The sequence below is a fragment of the Sciurus carolinensis genome, unplaced genomic scaffold (genome assembly GCF_902686445.1).
Source record: "Sciurus carolinensis unplaced genomic scaffold, mSciCar1.2, whole genome shotgun sequence".
NCBI classification, from domain to species: domain Eukaryota; kingdom Metazoa; phylum Chordata; class Mammalia; order Rodentia; family Sciuridae; genus Sciurus; species Sciurus carolinensis.
Window position 1 is genome coordinate 21,325 of NW_025920214.1, and position 18,911 is coordinate 40,235.

The following is an 18,911-nucleotide window of genomic DNA, read 5'->3' on the forward strand; positions in this document are numbered from 1 at the left end:
CAGAACTAGGCAAATAATATGAAGAAAAATTTTGAAATATATGTATAGCTATAAGAAAATAATGTGTCTTCTATAGTATCAAAGATTAATAATAAAATAATGAGGTACCACTGTTCAACATTTAAACTGCAAAAAGTTGGTGAATTATTATATTCAATACTGGTGACAATTGAGAAAAGAGGGTTCTGCCACACCCCAGCAAGAAGAATGTGACTATCTTTAAAACTGATTGATAAGGTTTTGACTTGATCCTATCCCTTATAGAAAAGGAAAACTCAACTTGGGAGGGCAAAGCAGGAGGTTTGAGTTCTCAACCAGCCTGAACCATATTGCGAGACCGCCTCTCAAAATATCAGTGGGCGGGGCCAAAGGACTTGAGGGGCGGGGCAGACAATGAAGAATGTAGGGCCTCCTCTGTGACGTTTGAGACTGTGTCAAAGGGTCCCAGCGCATCTAAGGACTAGGCAGCATTGGTCAGTCAGAGCAATGCCATGACAGGGAAGCTTCTACAAGAGTCTCTTTTAGCGGCTCTGGGAGGTTTTATCTATGGGGATCCTAAGTAGCAGGATCTTGCGATGCAGGGAACCAGGTACCATCGATTCGCAGCAATCAGAAGCCACAGCGGGTCCCAGTCACATATCTGGCAGTCGGAAGCGTAAGCAGAGTGGCGAGCATTGTTTGGGTCCAAAATCTGACACCGAGAAGTCCCAGGACCATGGAGAGAATCTACAGCAAGTCCTCAGCACCAGCCACAGAGAAAAAGTTAAGATTACATCCAAGTATGCTTACCAAAATTTATTTTTGAATGGGGAAAACAGTGACATCAAAATCAGTGCTCTGGGAAAAATATGGTGTTTACACAAAATATTTTTATATCAGTCAGACTACTTTGCTGATATGTTTAGAAGTTCTTGGAAAGAATTGCACAAAGATACTATTGAACTGGAGATTCATGACCAGAATATAGATGTCCAATCTTTGCATTTTGTACTAGGTTCATTGTACAGGGATGAGTATTTTTTAATAGAGCCCCTTCAAGTTCCAGGTGTTTTGGCAACATCATGTCTGCTTCAGATAGAGGACTTAATTCAGCAATGTAATGAGACCATGAAAGATACAATTAATGTGAAAACTGTATGTGGTTATTATGCAGCAGCAGAAACCTATGGATTAGATTCTGTAAAGACAGGGTGCTTTGAATGGCTTCTTCACAATTTGATGACACACCCAAGTGCTGAGCTCTACAAAGAAATAGGCATAGAGCTTATGGATTTGCTCATCTCTTCCTCTAATTTACTAGTAATGCAAAAGGAAATGGATATATACACCACACTTAAAGAGTGGATGTTTCTTCGTCTTAACCCAGCTTGGAAAGGCTCAATGAAACAGCTTCTAATTCATACTAACAATTGGCTTTCCAGACGTAGGGAATGTGTTGGCAATACCACTTTTCTTGAAACAGAAGAAGGAATATCATTTAAACCAGTGTTTAAAAAATTGAGGTTTCAGCATATCATCTGTGACTTGGCCTCTACACAAATAATTGAACAAGATGGTCTAATACCTTCAGAGTGGTTGTCATCCGTTTACAAACAGCAATGGCTTACCTTGCTTAAGGCACAACAATACAGGGAGATCGGGCCTCGAGAAATCAATGAAACAGAACTTGAAGGATACAGCATGAGATGTGGAAAAAGGATTATCAAAGATGGTAAATATTCCTGGAAGTGGTCAGGTTACAATTTTGGCTTTCCCTTACATGTCATTTTTACCAGCCATTATATAATTTTCAAGCAAAATACTTTCAGTCAACTATGTGAAGATTCTACCTGCTTACAACCTCTACGAAATATTGCGTTCAGATTAACTTTGGTATATTTTGATGCTAATGGAAAACTAAATTTCAGCAAAACAACAGGTTATAAAATACTTACTTTTGCAAAAGATGAGGAACAGGTGGTAATGAAGTTGGATAGCATAGTTCTGAACTTCCCTTTATATATATTCTGCAACTTCCTATTTATATCATTAGAAAATTCAGAAAACTGATTATTTTATCAATGATATCATATTAATATTCTGAAAAATTTCCATGCTTCACTTAATTTAATTGCTTTACTGTATACAACTCATATGATCAATAACAAATGAAATATTCTCAAGAATAAAGTAATATAAAAAATGACTACAATTCAGCTTCATTTTATTTCCATATATCTGTGGATTGAAAGGTTTAATTCCAAGAATATAATTGTCAAACCCGAAGATAAATGTGGCTAGCACGTGTTGTTTTTCATTTTCTGTCTACGGCCAACCTCCAAATGGAATTAAGAGACTGTATTTGCAAACAACCTAAACTAAATTAACTGGTTAGGTTAATTTTACCCTAACTAAGGTGGAGACGAAATAAAGAATTCTCTCCTTTGCTGAACTGTTGTGTAAATGTGAATTTATTTACTTAATATTGCAGAATGAAGTCATTTATCAGGTAAAAGCTTAGATTAGCTACTCTGTTTAATGCATATAATACAGGGTTTTAAATAATTAAACTGTCAGATTTAATATTATTGAATATTAATATTATAAAACTTATTGATATTTTATAATTAGTGTGTAACATAGCCCATTTCTTGTATGGTTTGGAAAACTTGTAAGGCTGATTATAAATATATAAATATAAATATATATATAAATACATGTCTTATAATTACATATTGCTTAAACATATGTAACATAACTTCATGTTACATAAAAATAAATGCAAGCAAAAAATATACATGACAAATAATTGTGTGTATTTATATGGGGTACAATGTGATGTTAGACTCTAGGTATACATTGTAAAAGATTTAATCAAAATAATTAAACATCTATCACTTCTCCACCTTTAATATTTTATAGTAAGGACATTAAATATTCATTCTTTCAGCAATTTTTAAATATGCAAGTTTTAGTCAGCATGTTTACTGCTGTGTCTAAAAGACCCAACAAGAACAATTTTAAACAGGAAAAATTTTGGGGGGGCTCAAGAATACAGAGTGCTCAGTCCATAGATGGCTGGCTCCATTCACTGGAGCTTGAGGTGAGGCAGGACATCATGACAGAAAAGTATGGCAGAGGCAAGGAGCTCAAAATATCACACCAGGAAACACAGTTTCCCTCAAGGACAAAATATAAGCCCCAAAGCACACCCCCAATTATCCACCTCCTCAAGCTACACCATACTTGCTTTCAATTACCTCTCAGTTAATCCCTACCAGGGGATTAATTTACTGATTAGATTAAGGCTCTCACAACCCAACCACTTTACTTTAAACATTATTTCAATCATTTTACTTCTCATGCATGAGCTTTTGGGGGATACTACGTATATAAAAGTAATATTCCATCTCTGGCCCCCACAAGTGCACACTCATCTCCCAATGCAAAATACACTTAGTCCATTTCCAAGAGTTCCCATAGATTTAACAGTTCCAGGATTGCTCAAAAGTCCAATTCCAAATTCTTCTCTAAAACTGAAGGTAAACTCTCAATGGGAGCTCCTGTAAAAATCAAAACAAAATTACATACATGCAATATATAAAGGTAGAGTAAACATTTCCATTCCAAAAGGAAGAAATAAAGATATAGAATGAAGGAATGGGACCAGAGCAAGAACAAATGCAGCCAGGCATATAAGTCCTATAGCTCCACATCTAGCATCTGGGGTACCTGCTATCCTGATATGTTCTCCAAATGGCTTGCGTGGCTCTACTCCTATGGCCTTCCTAGTTGCAACCTATATGGTCTCTCTCTTGGCTTGTCTTTGCTCAATTCCTGCAGCTTTCCTTGGAAGACTTCCCATGTTACTGGCATTTCTTTTTATTTTTTTCCATTTTTATTACTTTTTTACATGAAAGTACAGTATATTTTGAAATATTACACATACATATACTTATTCTAAGTATAACTTGTTCCAATTACGATTCCATTATTGTGTATGTACATGATGTACAGTTACACTGATTGTGTATTTATGGATGAGGATAGGAAAGATATGCTGATTCATTCTACTGTCTTTCCTATAATTGTCCCCTCTCCTTTCCCTTCATTCCTCTTTTTCTAGTTCCATACACTTCTAATATTCCACTCCCTTGTTGTGGGTTAGCATCCACATATAAGAGAAAAAAAAAGAGAGAACATTTTGCCTTTGGTATTTTGGGACTGGCTTTTTTCACTTATCATATTGCCTCCAGTTCCAGCTGTTTATTGGCAAATGCCATAATTTCATTCTTCGTTATGACTGAGTAATATTCCATTGTGTATACATACCACATTTTCTTTATACATTCATCTGTCATTGGGCACCTAGTTTGGTTCCATAGCTCGGTGATTGTGAATTGAGCTTCTACAACTCACTATAGTGATGGCTACATCACTATGGTATGCTGATTTTAGGTCCTTTGAGTTTAAACCAAGGAGTGGGATAACAGGGTCAAATGGTGGTTCCATGCCAAATTTTCTAAGGAATGTCCATACTGCTTTCTAGAGCAGTTGCACCAATTTACATAAGTGTACTTATTTCCCCACATCTTCACTAACATTTATTGTTGCTTGTATTCTTGATAATTGTCATTCTCACTAGAGTGAGATAGAATCTCAGTGTAGTTTTGATTTGCATTGTTCTAATTGCTAGAGATGTTGAACATTTTTTCATATATTTGTTGGTGATTTGTATTTCTTCTGTGAAGTGCTGTTCAGTTTCTTAGCCCATTTATTGAGTGGGTTATTTGTTTTTCTGGTGTTAAATTTTTTTAGCGCAATATATATCCTGGAGATTAATGCTGTCTGAAGTGCTGGTGCTAAAGATTTTCTCCCATTCCATATGCTCTCTGCTCTCATTCTTGATTGCTTTCTTTGCTGAGAAGAAGATTTTTAGTTTGATATCATCCCATTTATTGATCCTTGATTTTATTTTTTTTGTACTTTAGAAGGCTATTGAGGAAATAAGTTCTAAGCTGACATGGTGGAGAGTTGGGTCTATTTTTCTTCTAATAGGTGCAGAGTCTCTGGTCTAATGCCTAATTCCTTGATCCACTTTGAGTTGAGTTTTGTGCAGACTGAGAGATAGAGGTTCAATTTCATTCCACTTCATATGGATCTCCAGTTTTCCCAGCACCATTTGTTGAAGAGGCTATATTTTCTCCAATGTATGTTTATGGTGCTTTTGTCTGGTATGAGATAACTGCCTCTGTGTTTTCTATTCTGTTCCGTTGGTCTCCATTTATGTTTTTGTGCCAATACCATGCCATTTTTGTTACTATAACTCTGTAATTTAATTAAAAGTTTGGTATTGTGATGCCTCCTGTGTCACTTTTCTTGCTAAGTATTGCTTTGATAACTTGGGGTCTCTTATTTTTCTAAATGAATTTATATTTTTACAAAGAATGTCATTGGAAATCTAATAGGAATTGCATTAAATCTGTATAGAACTTTTGGTAAAATGGCCATTTTGACAATATTAATTTTTCCTATCCAAGAACATGGGAGATCTTTTCATATTCTAAGGTCTTCTTCAATTTCTGTCTTTGGTGTTCTGTAGTTTTCATTGTAGAGGTGTTTCACCTCTTTTATTAGATTGATTCCAGATATTTATTTTTTGAGGGTATTGTGAATGGAATAGTTTTCCAGATTTCTCTTTCAGCTTATTTGTCGTTGGTATAGAGGATCACAACTCATGTATGGGTGTTAATTAATATCCTGCTACTTTTCTGAATTAATTTATGAGTTCTAGCAGCTTTCTCATGAAGTTTTTTTGGGTCTTTTAAATATAGAATCATGTCATCAACAAATAGGGATAATTCAATCTCATCTTTTCCCATTCGTATCCTTTTAATTTCATCCTTTTGTGTAATTGCTCTGGCTAGGGTTTCAAGGGCTATGTTGAATAGGAGTGGTGAACAAGGGCATCACTATCTTGTTCCAGGTTTTAGAGGGAATGCTTTCAATTTTTGTGTATTTAGAATGAGGTTGACCTTGGTTTTAGCATATACAGCTTTTACAATGTTCAGGTATGTTCCTACTATTTCTATTTTTTCTAGTGTTTTGAGCATGAATGGATGTTGAATTTTGTCAAATGTTTTTTCTTCAATCTATTGAGATAATTATGTGATTCTTGTCTTTAAGTCTTGATGTGGTGAATTATGTCTATTAATTTCCGTATGTTGAACCAAACTTGCATCCCTGGTATGAACCTTGCTTGATCATGGTGCACTATATTTTTCATATGTCATGTACGTGATTTTCCAGTATTTTATTGAGAATTTTTACATCTATGTTCATTAATTATATTGGTCTGAAGTTTTCTTTCCTTGATTGTCTTTGTTTGGGTTTGGTTCAGGGTGATACTAGCTTCATTGGATGAATTTGGAAGGGTTCCTTCCTTTTCTATTTCAGGGAATAATTTGTGGAGTATTGTAAATTTTTCTTTACAGGTCTTGTAGAACTTGGCTAATAATTCATCTGGTCCTGGGTTTTTCATTGTTGGTAGGCTTTGGATAGTGTCTTCAATCATTGCTTCAAATTCATCTGTTTAAATTTTCTACATACCCTTGATTCAATTTGGGTAGGTCATGTGTCTCTAAAAATTTGTTGATGTCTTCAAGATACTCTATTTCAAAGTAGCTTCAGATGTGTATTTCAGTGGTGTCCATGGTATTTTCTTTTTCATCATGAATTTTATTAATTTTGGTTATCTCATTTTCTTCATTAGCTTGACTAAGGGTTTATCAATTTTGTTTAATTTTTCAAAGATGTAACTTCTTGTTTTCATTTTTCAAAAATTTTGTTTTAATTTCATTAATTTCAATTCTGATTTTAATTATCTTCTGTCTTCTACTACTTTTGGTGTTGATTTGTTCTTCTTTAGGGCTTCGATATAAAGTTAGGTTATTTAATTGGTAACTTTCTATTCTTTTAAATATGTGCTCCATGCAATGAGATTTCCTCTTAAAATGGCTTTCATACTGTCCCAGAGATTTTGATAAGTTATGTTGCTATTCTCATTTAACTCTAAGTATTTAACTTTAAATATTTTTTTAAATGTTCTTCCTGATTTATTCAGCTATCCTTTGGTCATTCAATCATGTATTATTTAGTCTCCAGGTGTTAGAGCAGTTTCTATTTATATTTCATCATCGATGTCTAATTTCATTTCATTATGATCTGATTAAATGTAGGGTATCATCTCTATTTTTTTATTTTCTGAGGATTGCTTTTTGCTTAGGATATGTTCTATTTTAGAGAAGGATCTGTGTGTCACTGAGAAGAAATTGTATTCAGTTATTGATGAAAGAAATATTCTGTATATGTCTGTTAAGTCTAAATTATTAATTTTATTTTTAGTTCTGTAGTTTCTTTATTTAGTTTGTGTTTGAAAAACATACAGAGTGGTGAAAGAGGCACATTAAAGTTACCCAGTATTATTGTGTCTATTTGATTCTGAAGTTGTGAAAGGTTTGTTTGATGTATGTAAATGCTCCATTATTTGGGGCATAAATATTTAAGATTTTTATGTCTTGTTGATGTAATGTTCCCTTAAATAGTATGAAATGGCCTTCTTGGTACCTTCTGATTAAATTGGACTTGAAATCCACTTTATCTGAGGATAGAAACCCCTGCTTGTTTATGAGATCCATGTGAATGATATGTTTTATCCCATCCTTTTATCTTCAGTCTGTGGATGTCTTTGCCTATGAGGTGAGTCTCTTGGAGATGGCATATTGTTGGCTCTTGTTTTTTTAATCCAATCTGCCAGGCTATGTTTTTTGATTGATGAGTTTAGGCTATTTATATTCAATGTTATTATTGAGAAATGATATTTATGCCTTGTCATTTTATTTCTGGTTTTTAATTTGAATTATTTTTTCCTTTGATTGACTTTTCTTTTAGTGTAGTTTTTTCCCTTTGCTTGTTTTCATTTTTATTCTTAATTTATTTTTCATGAAAAATTTTGCTGAGAATGTTCTGTAGTACAGGCTTTCTAGTTGTGAAATAGTTAACATTTTTATTATGGAAAGTTTTTATTTCATTTTCAAATCTGAATCTTAATTTTGCAGGGTTTGGTATCCTTGGTTGGAATCCATTTTCTTGCAGAGTTTGGTATATGTTATTCTATGACCTCCTAGCTTTAAGCATCTGGGTTAATATAGATCAACTGAGATCTATATTAATTTCCCTCTAAAAATAATCTGTTGTTTTTCTCTTACAGCCTTTAAAATTCTATTCTTATATTTTGTATTGGGAATTTTCATAATAATGTGCCTTGGTTTGGATCTGTTCTAATTTTGTATATTTGGGGTCCTATAAGATTCCTCAATCTGGTTTTTCATTTCATTCTTAAGGTTTGGGAAATTTTCAGATATTATTTCATTGAAAAGATTGTGCATTCCTTTAGTTTATATCTCTGAACTTTCATCTATCCCAATAAATCATAAGTTTGGTCTTTTCATGATATTCCATATTTCTTGGAAGTTTTGTTAATGTTCTCTTAACATCTTTTCTCCATGGCCAACTTTATTTTCTAGATTATTTATTATGTCTTCATTGCCTGTAACTCTGTTTTCAAAGTGGTCTAGTCTGCTGGTGATGCCTTCCAATGAATTTTGATGATTTCTGTTTGCTTTTGTTTTCAGAATCTCGAACTCTTTATTAAAGTGAGTTTTTGCTTCCTGTATTTTCTCCCTTATGTCATCTTTTCCCTCACATATCAATTTAACTGTGAACATTCTAAACTCTTTCTCTGTCATTCCTTCCACTGCGGTGTCAATGGATTCTGTTATTGAATTATATTGGTTTGTTTGAGGCATTTTGTTCCCTTCCTTTTTCAAGTTGTTTGTGTGTAGAAAAGAAGTAACATAGGATGCAGTATTTGTGAGGGAAGAGAAGACGTAATAGAAGTAGAATATATAGGATGGGTGACAGAAAGATCAGTAAAGGTTGGTTGGTAGCAGAGGAAAAGAGGTATAGAAGACAAAGGAAACAAAAGTGAGAGAAAAAAGTGTATAGAATAAAAATTTTAAAATTAATAGTAAAAATGAAAATAACAGTAAAAGAGTACACAAACAAAACTGCTATATTCTAATTAAGCATCTTAGTCCTCAACCTACTGATCTATGAGAAATAACTTCCTTGGAAAAATGTTAGGAGAAACAAAGAAAAAACTCCAATCAAACCAAATCAGACAACAACAACAAATGGAAAAAAAAAAAAAAGATAGATCTGAATATATATGTGTCTGTAAATCATTCACGTCACAATTGAACAGTAAATAGAAAAAATAAAAAAGTAAAAAGTTAAAAAAATAGAATAAATAAGATGATATTGCTGAAAAAATTAGGGACTTATTTCCATTGGGGTTCCCAATATTCTTATTAGGTTAGCAGTAGCTCCAGTGATCTCTTTTATTTTGTTCTATCCAACCTTCTGATTCTCTGATCTGTTTTCAATGTTTAGAGTTATTTCCCAGAAAAGATCACCTCAGTGAGAAGCTGTGTGTCTAAGATCTTAGTTTTCTGCCACAGAGCTACCAGGAAAGTGACCCTCTCTAATACACCATTTTTCCTAACCTCATTACTGGTTTTTCTTAGACCAGGGTCTCCACTGCAACTTTGGCTTCCTTCCAACTTCTCCACACATAACCCTCTCAGAGGCAGCCTGCAGAGACTCCAACCCTGCTACACTTTGCCAGGCCTCCCAGCCTTCTTTTGAAATCTTGGTAGAAGTCTTCATAACCCCCTCACTCCAGCATTCTGCATTTCTTCAGAACTGGCACCACATGTGTCATGCTGAGGCTCAGATCCATGACAGATTCAGAATCCCAGCAGGTGAAAGAAGATGGAAGATGCAGTTGGGATAGTAGACATGCTTTATTCAGAGGCAGCATCACCATTTAGTCAGCCCTCCAGCTCCAGCTTTAGCCCCCAACCAGTTCCATAACCCCCTGAGTCCTTCCATAGGCATTTATATATGAAAGCCAGACAAAAAAGACACACTGCAAACAGGTTACATCAGTGGGCTCATGCTCAGCAGCAAATTTTATGATCTTTATATATACTAAAATATAATTTGCTGAAAGTCTTGGCGAGGGAGCCAAACCTTAGCCATTTTGGGTCTACCCAACAATGTGGTTGATGTCAAGGTCTACCATGATATCAAGCAGTAACCAAGTCTGCAGGGATCATGGCTGCAGCAACCTCTGAGTGCTTGTGTGGTTGAGCATGGTGAAACAACTTTCTAGGTCCCCTGTGCAAGTAGGGTGTCCCACTCATCTCATCTCAAAGGTATTTCTGGTTTTTCATTCTTGAGCTTGAGATGGGTATGATCTTGCCAATTCCTGAGATACCCTCAAGCCATCTTTCTTATTGTCTCTGGGCAAAGTCTTTAGAATTTCTTTAGTGACTGTAATATCTTTAACAACCACACTTTGCTTAGCCTCAGTTTTACTTGCAGTTGTCTGGCAAAATTGCAAGTTTTTCAAATCTTTCTTCTCTGCTTTCTGCTCCTGATTATCACAATATACTTGGCTAAAGGCTACCAACAATATCCATACCACTGACTGAATAGTATGCTGCCTAGAAATTTCTTCTATTGTTAAGAGCAGGGTGGTATCTGTGCTGCTAACTGTCTCAAGGACAAACAGGACTGCTGGGCCCCTGTGCTTACCAAGGTCGTTAAGAGATATTTGTCCGAGGAATGTGCGGTTGCCTGGAGACCTTATCCGTCAAGGACGGGAGCGGGGCTTAGCCCCGACTCATCTCCTACATAGTTCACCCCTTCCCTCCTCCATTCTTCCACTAGGACCGTTCAGTTCTGACAGGACCCAATGAAAATCAAATAGATTGGCCGGACCCAACCAGAGGAGGTTTAGCTGTTCAAATGTTAACCAATTAAAAGAACACTGTAAAACTGCTTGCCTTTGATTATAAAAACCCTGCTGACAAGGGCTCGGGGCCTCTCTTAGCGTCACTGGTTAAGGACGCAGAGGACCGGGTTCGAACTTGCTAATAAATGACTCTTTGCTGCTTGCATTGATCGTGGTCTCTGGTGGTCCTTGTGGGGTCTCGAGACTTTGGGCACAACACTATCAGATTAATAAATCCATTGCATTTAAATTCAGTCTCACAGAAAGTCTCAGAACATGGGCAAAATGCAGATAACTTCTTAGCCAGAACACAACATGAATTGCCTCCAATCCAATTTCCAAAAGTCTTCCTCCTCAGAAACCTCATGAGCCCCATTTTTATTTTCCAGAGTCCTATCAGGAGTCTCATCTTCTGAACTCCCACCAGAATTGCCCAAAATGTCCTCTGGCAACATTCTAAAGCTTTTCTAACTTAAATTACTAAACTTTCTAAAATTTCTCTCAAAAATTCTAGAAACTCCAAAAACTTCTGAACCTCATGGTTCAGTTAGTCATAGAAAGGTTCTCACTTCTTGGTACCAATCACTGTTTTAGTCATCTTTTTTTTGCTACTGTGCTAAAATACTCAATGAAAACAATTTTAAGGAGTAAAGTTTATTTTGGAGCTCAAGATTTCAGAAGTTTCAATTCATAGGCAAGTGATTTTGTTCCTTGGGTCTTGAAGTGAAGCAGAGCATCATAGCAGAAGAGTGTGCTGGAGTCAAGGGGCTCAAGATATCACACCAGAAGCATAGATAGAGTTCCTCTCAAGGACAAAATATAAGACCCAAAGGCACACCCCCAATTAACCACCTCCTTCAGCCACACCCTACCTGCTTTCAATTACCACCCAGTTAATCCCTATTAGGGGATTAAATTAGTAATTGTGTTAAGTCTCTCCTAACCCAAACATTTTACATCTAAACCTTTTTACATTGTCTCTCACATGAGATTTTGGGGAATACAACCTAACTAAACCCTAAGAATTACTAATTAGCAAATTTGGTGACCATGCAGAATAATACATCACTAGAGCTTATTCCTCCAAGTCCAACTGAAATTTGTTTACCTTTAGTTAACATCTCCCATTTTCCATCTTTCTCTTTCCATTCCCCCAGGCTCTGGTAACCACCTTTATGCTCTCTGTTTCTGCAGTTAGATAATTAAGCAAGGTTACAGACAACCCACAGATTGGGATGATAGAAACCCATGCATATGATAGGGGACTATTATCTAAAATACCTAAAGAACTTCATTCAAACTGAAGGAAAAAATTATCCAATTTAAAATTGGACAAAGGATCTGGACAAAAATTCCTCAAAAGGAGAGATATAAATAGAAAACAGATAGATATTTCTCATTTTTGTCAGGCTTGGTTCTGTTTGTCCACAGAACAATTAATGCAACATTTATTTCAAAATAGAAGTCAATAAGGTGAAAAAAGTATATATATATAAAAAATCTTCCAAATGGTTCATGAACTAGGAAGTGAGAGCCTAGTCCATTCAGCTGTTAACAACTTTTGTTTTTTTTTTTTTTGGGTGCTGGGGATACGTACCCAGGGCCTTGTGCTTGCAAGGCAAGCACTCTACCGACTGAGCTATCTCCCCAGCCCCAACTTTCAAAGACTTCATATAACCTTCAATGATGTTTGTGTTGGTTGTCAATAGCTTTGCCATTTTTGTGTATGAATACACATTTTTCATTTTATTACTTACTCTGAGCACAAAGTCAAAAACAATCTAATATTTTTACCCCAGCTCATCTTTTTTTTTTCTCAATTTTTATCTTCAAAGCCCTCATATTTTTAAAAAGCAAGGGTTCATACAGTAACTTACATCATCAGTACTAGTGACTGTCTTTGGTTTACTTGGATTGAGAAGTTAAATTGACAGTCCATTTGTTGGCATTTGCATAACAATTTTGTAGGAGGTAAGCACTATTTTCTCGGGCACTGTTTTCACATCTCTCAGAGTAAAGTGGGGTTCTTCAATCCATTTAAGTTTTGTTCTGGCAAACATTTATCTAACTTGTTTACTTTTTCCCATGTATTTCTCTACTATCCTTATACTTTGAAGATTAAGAAGACAGTATGGAATCTGGAAAACCCTTGGGTTTCTTTCACAATCCTTCTAGGAAAACAAGTGTTTCTATCACTTGATGTTTATTCTCAATAGTTAACATTTGGCATGAATAGAGCTGAATTTGATTAGAACACAAATATTGAGGAATGGGACACTAACTATGAGTAAATCATAGGGAACTGAGTAAATGACATTTTATGGTTCATTTATCAATCAACAGGAGTAGCATCTGACATAAATTATGTTCAGTTTTACTCATATTTTAGGCTTGATATACAGAATATATAAAGCAATGATCTTGAGTCATTTTGGAAATATAGAGCATTGTAATATTATTTTCCTATTGCTAACAAGCCTTTCTTTACACGGACACTAAGTCAGTTGCTTGAGTAAGATGGGCAGTAATTACATTTAAAAACTAGGAAACATTTTGGGGCTTACCATAAGATTATTGAGACACAATGTGCAATCCTACTTTTTGTAAAATGTAAGTATAAATAAATCTTGACCTATTTTACTTTTTAATGTTTTCATTAGTGTATCATATTTTTACATAATAGTGGGGTTCATTTTGACATACTCATGTATGCATGGAATAAAATTTGCTCTATTTCAGTTCCAAGTACTTCCTCTTTCCTTCCTCTCCTGCCTCCCCCTCTTCTCCTTCTACATTACTTGTCTTCCTTCTGGTTCTTTATTATTTTAATTGGCATTTTATACATATGCATAAGGGCATAATTGACTGTGTACATATGTACATAGCATTGTTTTATCAATATCATTCTGAAGTTCCTCCCTTTTCCTATTCAAATTTTAAAAATTTGGTATAGAGAAACTATTAGAATGTTAACATATATAAAAGCTTTGCCAGATTAGAAGAGAGAGTGAAGGATCAGACAAATAATTACCTTTATGTCCTTCAACAATAGCTCTTTGAGTCTCACATTTAACTAAAGTATGTTTAGAAGACAACTATTAGCAAAACTTACAGTGTACAAAATCATTATATAAAAATGAATGACATTTGCAAGAAATTAAAATTTTCTAGTTGATACATAAAAATATAAATATTTTGCATGTTAGCATCTAATGTTTTGACATATGTATAAATTGTGTAATGTTTAAATGAATGTAAATATCTGTCCTCAAAAATGTATCATTTCTATATGTTGAAAATATTAAAATAATTTCTTCTAGCTTTTCAAAATGTACAGTTCATTATGTCATCTATGGTCACCCTACAGTACAATAACACAAAGGAAGTTCTCTGATTTAACTTTAACATAGTATATTGATAAATGTTTTTCCATCCCTTCCTTGTCTCTGCTCTCCAAACCTCTCTTAATGACCACTCTACCCTCAACTACTACAAGATCAACTTTTCCATATTATACCTGTTAGCTCATGTGATTCATATCTTTCTGCACCTGGATTATTTTATTTAACAAATTATATCAAGTTTCATCTACATTGACACAAGTGATAGAAATTTATGTTTTATAACTGAATAGTATTTCATTATGTTTATATATACCATTTTCTTTATCCATTTGTCACTTGATGGACATTTATGTTGTTCCCACTTCTTAGCTATTGTGAAAAGTACTATAACAAATATGTAATGTAGATTTCTCCTTAACATACTATCTTTATTTTCTTTGGATATATACTCAGGACTGGAATTGCTTACTCCTATGGTAGTTCCATTTTAACATTTTGAGGAAATTCCTCACTTGTTTAAATAATGGTGTACTAATTTATATGACCACAAAGATTGTACAAGGATTCCTCTTACTCCAGATCCTAATTCTTTCTAAGCACATGGGAGATCTTTTTATCTTTGCACATCTCCTTTATTTTTCTTCTCCATTATTCTATAATTTTTTTGTAGGGGATTTTCACCTCCTTGTTAGATTCATTCCTAGATATTTAATTTTGTGAGACTTTTGTGAATGGGATTGTTTTCTTTTTCATCAGAATCACTATTATTGTATAAAGAGCTAACTATTTTGTATGTGAATTTTGTATGCTACCATTTTGCTATATTTGTTTATCAGATCTAGAAGTCTTCTTGTGGAGTTTATTGGGTCTTCTAAATATAGAATTATATCATCTGCAAACTGATAATTTATTTCTTTTGCATTTGTATCTCTTTTAATTCCTTCATTTGCCTAATTCCTCTGGCTAAACTTTATTGAACAGGAGAAGTGAAAATGGACATCCTTGTCTGGTTTTAGAGAAAAGTTCCCATTTTTTTCCCCATGTAGTGTGATGTTGGTTTTCGGTTTTTCATATATATCCTTGATGATATTTATATAAGTTCCTTCTATCCCTAATTTCTTCAGTGCTTTACACATAAATTGGTGCTGCATATTGTCAATGACTTTATCTGTATGTATTAAAATGATCATATGATCTTTCCTTATTTCTATTTATGTGATAAATTATATTTTTGTTGTACATATGTTAAATCATCCTTGTATCTCTGATTTACAACTGATCATGTTGTCCAACTATGTTAATGTGATGTGAGTATGAATTCCTATTATTTTATTGAGGATTTTTGCGTATATGTTTATCGAAAATATTGTGTAGATTTCTTGTTGTGTATTTATCTGATTTTGGTATCAGGAAGATTCTGACTTCATAGAATGAATTTGGGAGTACTCACCCTATTTTTAGTTCATGGTCTAATTTGAAGAACAATGACATTAGTTCTTGTTTTAAAGTCTGGTAGAATTCATCTGTGAATCCAACATATCCTGAGTTTTTTTTATTGGAAGAATTTTTATTACTGCTTCAATTTCATGGTTTGCTTCTGGGTACATTAAACTTTCTATATCTTCTTGGTAAATTAAGCTTTCTATATCTTTTGGGTTTTTATATTGGTCTCTAAAAAGCCTCTGGATTTCAGAGATATCTCTTGTGATAAGTAATTTTTCATCTCTAATTTTATTTTTTAAAATTTTGTACAGACTGTGTTTTGATTCATTGTACACAAGTGGGGTACATCATTTCATTTCTGTGGTTGTACTGATGCAGATTCATACCATTCATGTAATCATACATGTACATAGGGTAGTGATGTCTATCTTATTCCAACATTTTTCATATCCCCTCCCTGTCATTTCCTTCTACATAATCTAAAGTTCCTCCATTCTTCTCTCACCCCCCACCCCCCACTCCCATTATATATCATTATTCACTTATCAGGGAAGACATTTGGCCTTTGGTTTTTTGGGATTGGTTTATTTCAGTTAGCATGATATTCTCCAATTCCATCCATTTATTTGCAAATGCCATAATATTATTCTTCTTTATGGCTGAATTGTATATATATACCACTCTAACTATATTAATTTGGTCTTCTCTCTCAGAGAAACTCATAAAAGTTTATGAATTGAATTTATCTTTTCAAAGAACACACTGTTCATTTTAGTGATTATTTTAATTACTTTTATTCTCCAATTGTTCATTTTTTTCTTTCTTCTTCCTGCTGATTTTGGAAATAATTTCTTCTTGTTTTTCAAGAGGTTTGAGATATATAATCAGGTTGCTTGTTTGAGTACTTTCTGATTTCTTTTTAAAAAATAAAGCATCTTCAATGTGTTCCAGAGATCATAGTATGTTGTATCTCTATTTTATTTTATTCTAAGAATTTTTAAAATTGTTCTTACCTAATTTCTTCTGTTATCCATTCATCATTCAAATTGTATTGTTTAATCAAAATATATTTATGTAATTCCTATGCTTTTTCTTATTATTTCCACTTTCATTTCATTATTATGTGAGAAGATGCAAGAAATTATATAATTTTTTGTATTTACTGAGATTTGCTTTGTCATAAGATAGGATTTATTTTGGAGAAGTCTCCATGAGCAGCTAAAAAGAAGGTGAATTTAGTTGTTGGTGGGTGAAGTATTCTAAAAATGGCAGCTAGGTCCACTTGATTTATATTTTTCAGGTCTAAAGATTCTTTAAATTTTTTGGTCTGGATGACCTATTTGTTGGCAATAGAGGTTTGTTGAAATCACACAGGAGTATTGTTTTTTGCCATATATTTTATCAATTCATTATGTGTATATTATAGTATGATTTGTACATGCACAAAATATAACAATATAATTTGACTACATTCCCCAGTTTATCCCATTTCCCTCTACTCCTCCCTCAACCTGGTCCTTTTCCTCTACTGTACTGATATACCTTCCATTTTCATGACACCCCCATCTTCCTTTTCCTTTTTTCTTCTAGCTTCCATGTGTGACAGAAAACACATCATCCTTAACCTTCTAAGTTTAACTTATTTCACATAACATAATCGTCTCAGTGTCCATCCATTGTCTAGAAAATGACATAATTTTATATTTATGACTGAATAAAATTTCATTATATGTTATATACATAATTTCATATATATATATATAGAGATAGATATATAATTTTGTATTTTCTTCCAATAGTGAACACTTACCTTGTTACCACAGTTTGGCTGTTGTGATTTTTGCTGCTATAAACATGGGTATTCATGTATTGCTATAGTATGATGATTTTAATTTTTTAGGATAAATACCAAGGAGTGATATATCTGGTTCATATGCCTAGTCCTTTTAAGGAGATTCCATACTGATTTCTATATTAGTTGTTCTAATTTACAATACTATTAAGAGTGTAAAATTGTGCCATATCTTTCACATCTTCTCTAGCATTTATTATCGTTTGTACTCTTTTTTTAAGAGTTTTTTTTTATTTATTTAATTTTTAAATTTTTATTGTAAACAAATGGGACACATGTTGTTTCTGTTTGTACATGGAGTAACAGCATACCATTTGCGTAATCATACATTTACATAGGGTAATGATGTTTGATTCATTCTGTTATTTTTTCCCTTCTCCCCACCCCTCTTTTCCCTCTATACAGTCCCTACTTCCTCCATTCTTTCCCCCCCATCCCCCATTATGTGTCATCATCCGCTTATCAGTGAGATCATTCGTCTTTTGGATTTTTGAGATTGGCTTATCTCACTTAGTTTTCAAAGTAGCTTCTCATTATGTTATGTATCTCAGTGGTGTCTGTCATGATATTTCCTTTTTCATCACAAATTTTAGTAATTTGAGTTTTCTTTCTCCTCTTTGTTAGTGTGGCTAAGGGTTTGTTTATTTTGTTTACTTTTTCAAAGAACCAACTTTTTGTTTAGTCAATTTTTTGAATTGTTTCTTTTGTTTCAATTTCATTGATTTCAGCTCTGATTTTAATTATTTCCTGTCTTCTACTACTTCTGCTGTATGATCGCCCACCGCCCACAGGCGGTGGGCAATCACAACGCGTACGCTCTCTTGATCACAGGAACCAAAAGGGCTTTATTCCACAAGTCTCCGACTTATATTGAGAACATCAGCCTATCAGAGAGTAGACTACCAGGAAAGTCAGCCTATCAAGGAACAGTCTCCAGGCAGATACCAGGATCGCCTCATGTACAACAGCCAACCAGAGTTACTTCCTAAAACTTGTTTATGAGTGCAGCTATGTCTGGCAAGCTGCCAGGCGCCATCTTAGAGATCAGGCCATGGTGCGGCTCTGGGGTCCTCAGAGCCCGCCCCTGACATCTCCCCCTTATTCTTTAAATAAAGAAAAGATGACTTGGGACCATGCCTGTCTTAGGTTGTCCGTGGCAAATTACATCTTTACCCATCATTGGAATTCCTGACCTCCAGGCGTCAGAACCCTGTCTTAGGTTGGTATGCATTTCCACGGATCTTACCCGTCTTTGACTACTGGTCCAGCATGCTTAGCCATACTTGGGGGGATGTGCCTGTCTCAATGGCTGACAAAGTCTGTACTATAGCCCGTTGATGACATCGGGCATCTTGGTGAGCTCTGATTTGGC

The 18,911-nt window shown here is 34.3% G+C and overlaps 1 protein-coding gene across 1 annotated transcript; it reads left to right on the plus strand.

The window, feature by feature from the left end:
* Positions 1–546: 546 nt before the first annotated feature.
* Positions 547–2,049, plus strand: LOC124975130 (germ cell-less protein-like 2). The gene has a single exon (XM_047538013.1). The coding sequence runs from the start codon at positions 547–549 to the stop codon at positions 2,047–2,049; it is 1,503 nt and encodes a 500-aa protein (XP_047393969.1).
* Positions 2,050–18,911: the final 16,862 nt, after the last annotated feature.

What these genes read in the sequence shown, in the direction of transcription:
- LOC124975130 (XM_047538013.1), top strand. Translation starts at nt 547, where the DNA reads ATGGGGATCCTAAGTAGCAGGATCTTGCGATGCAGGGAACCAGGTACC.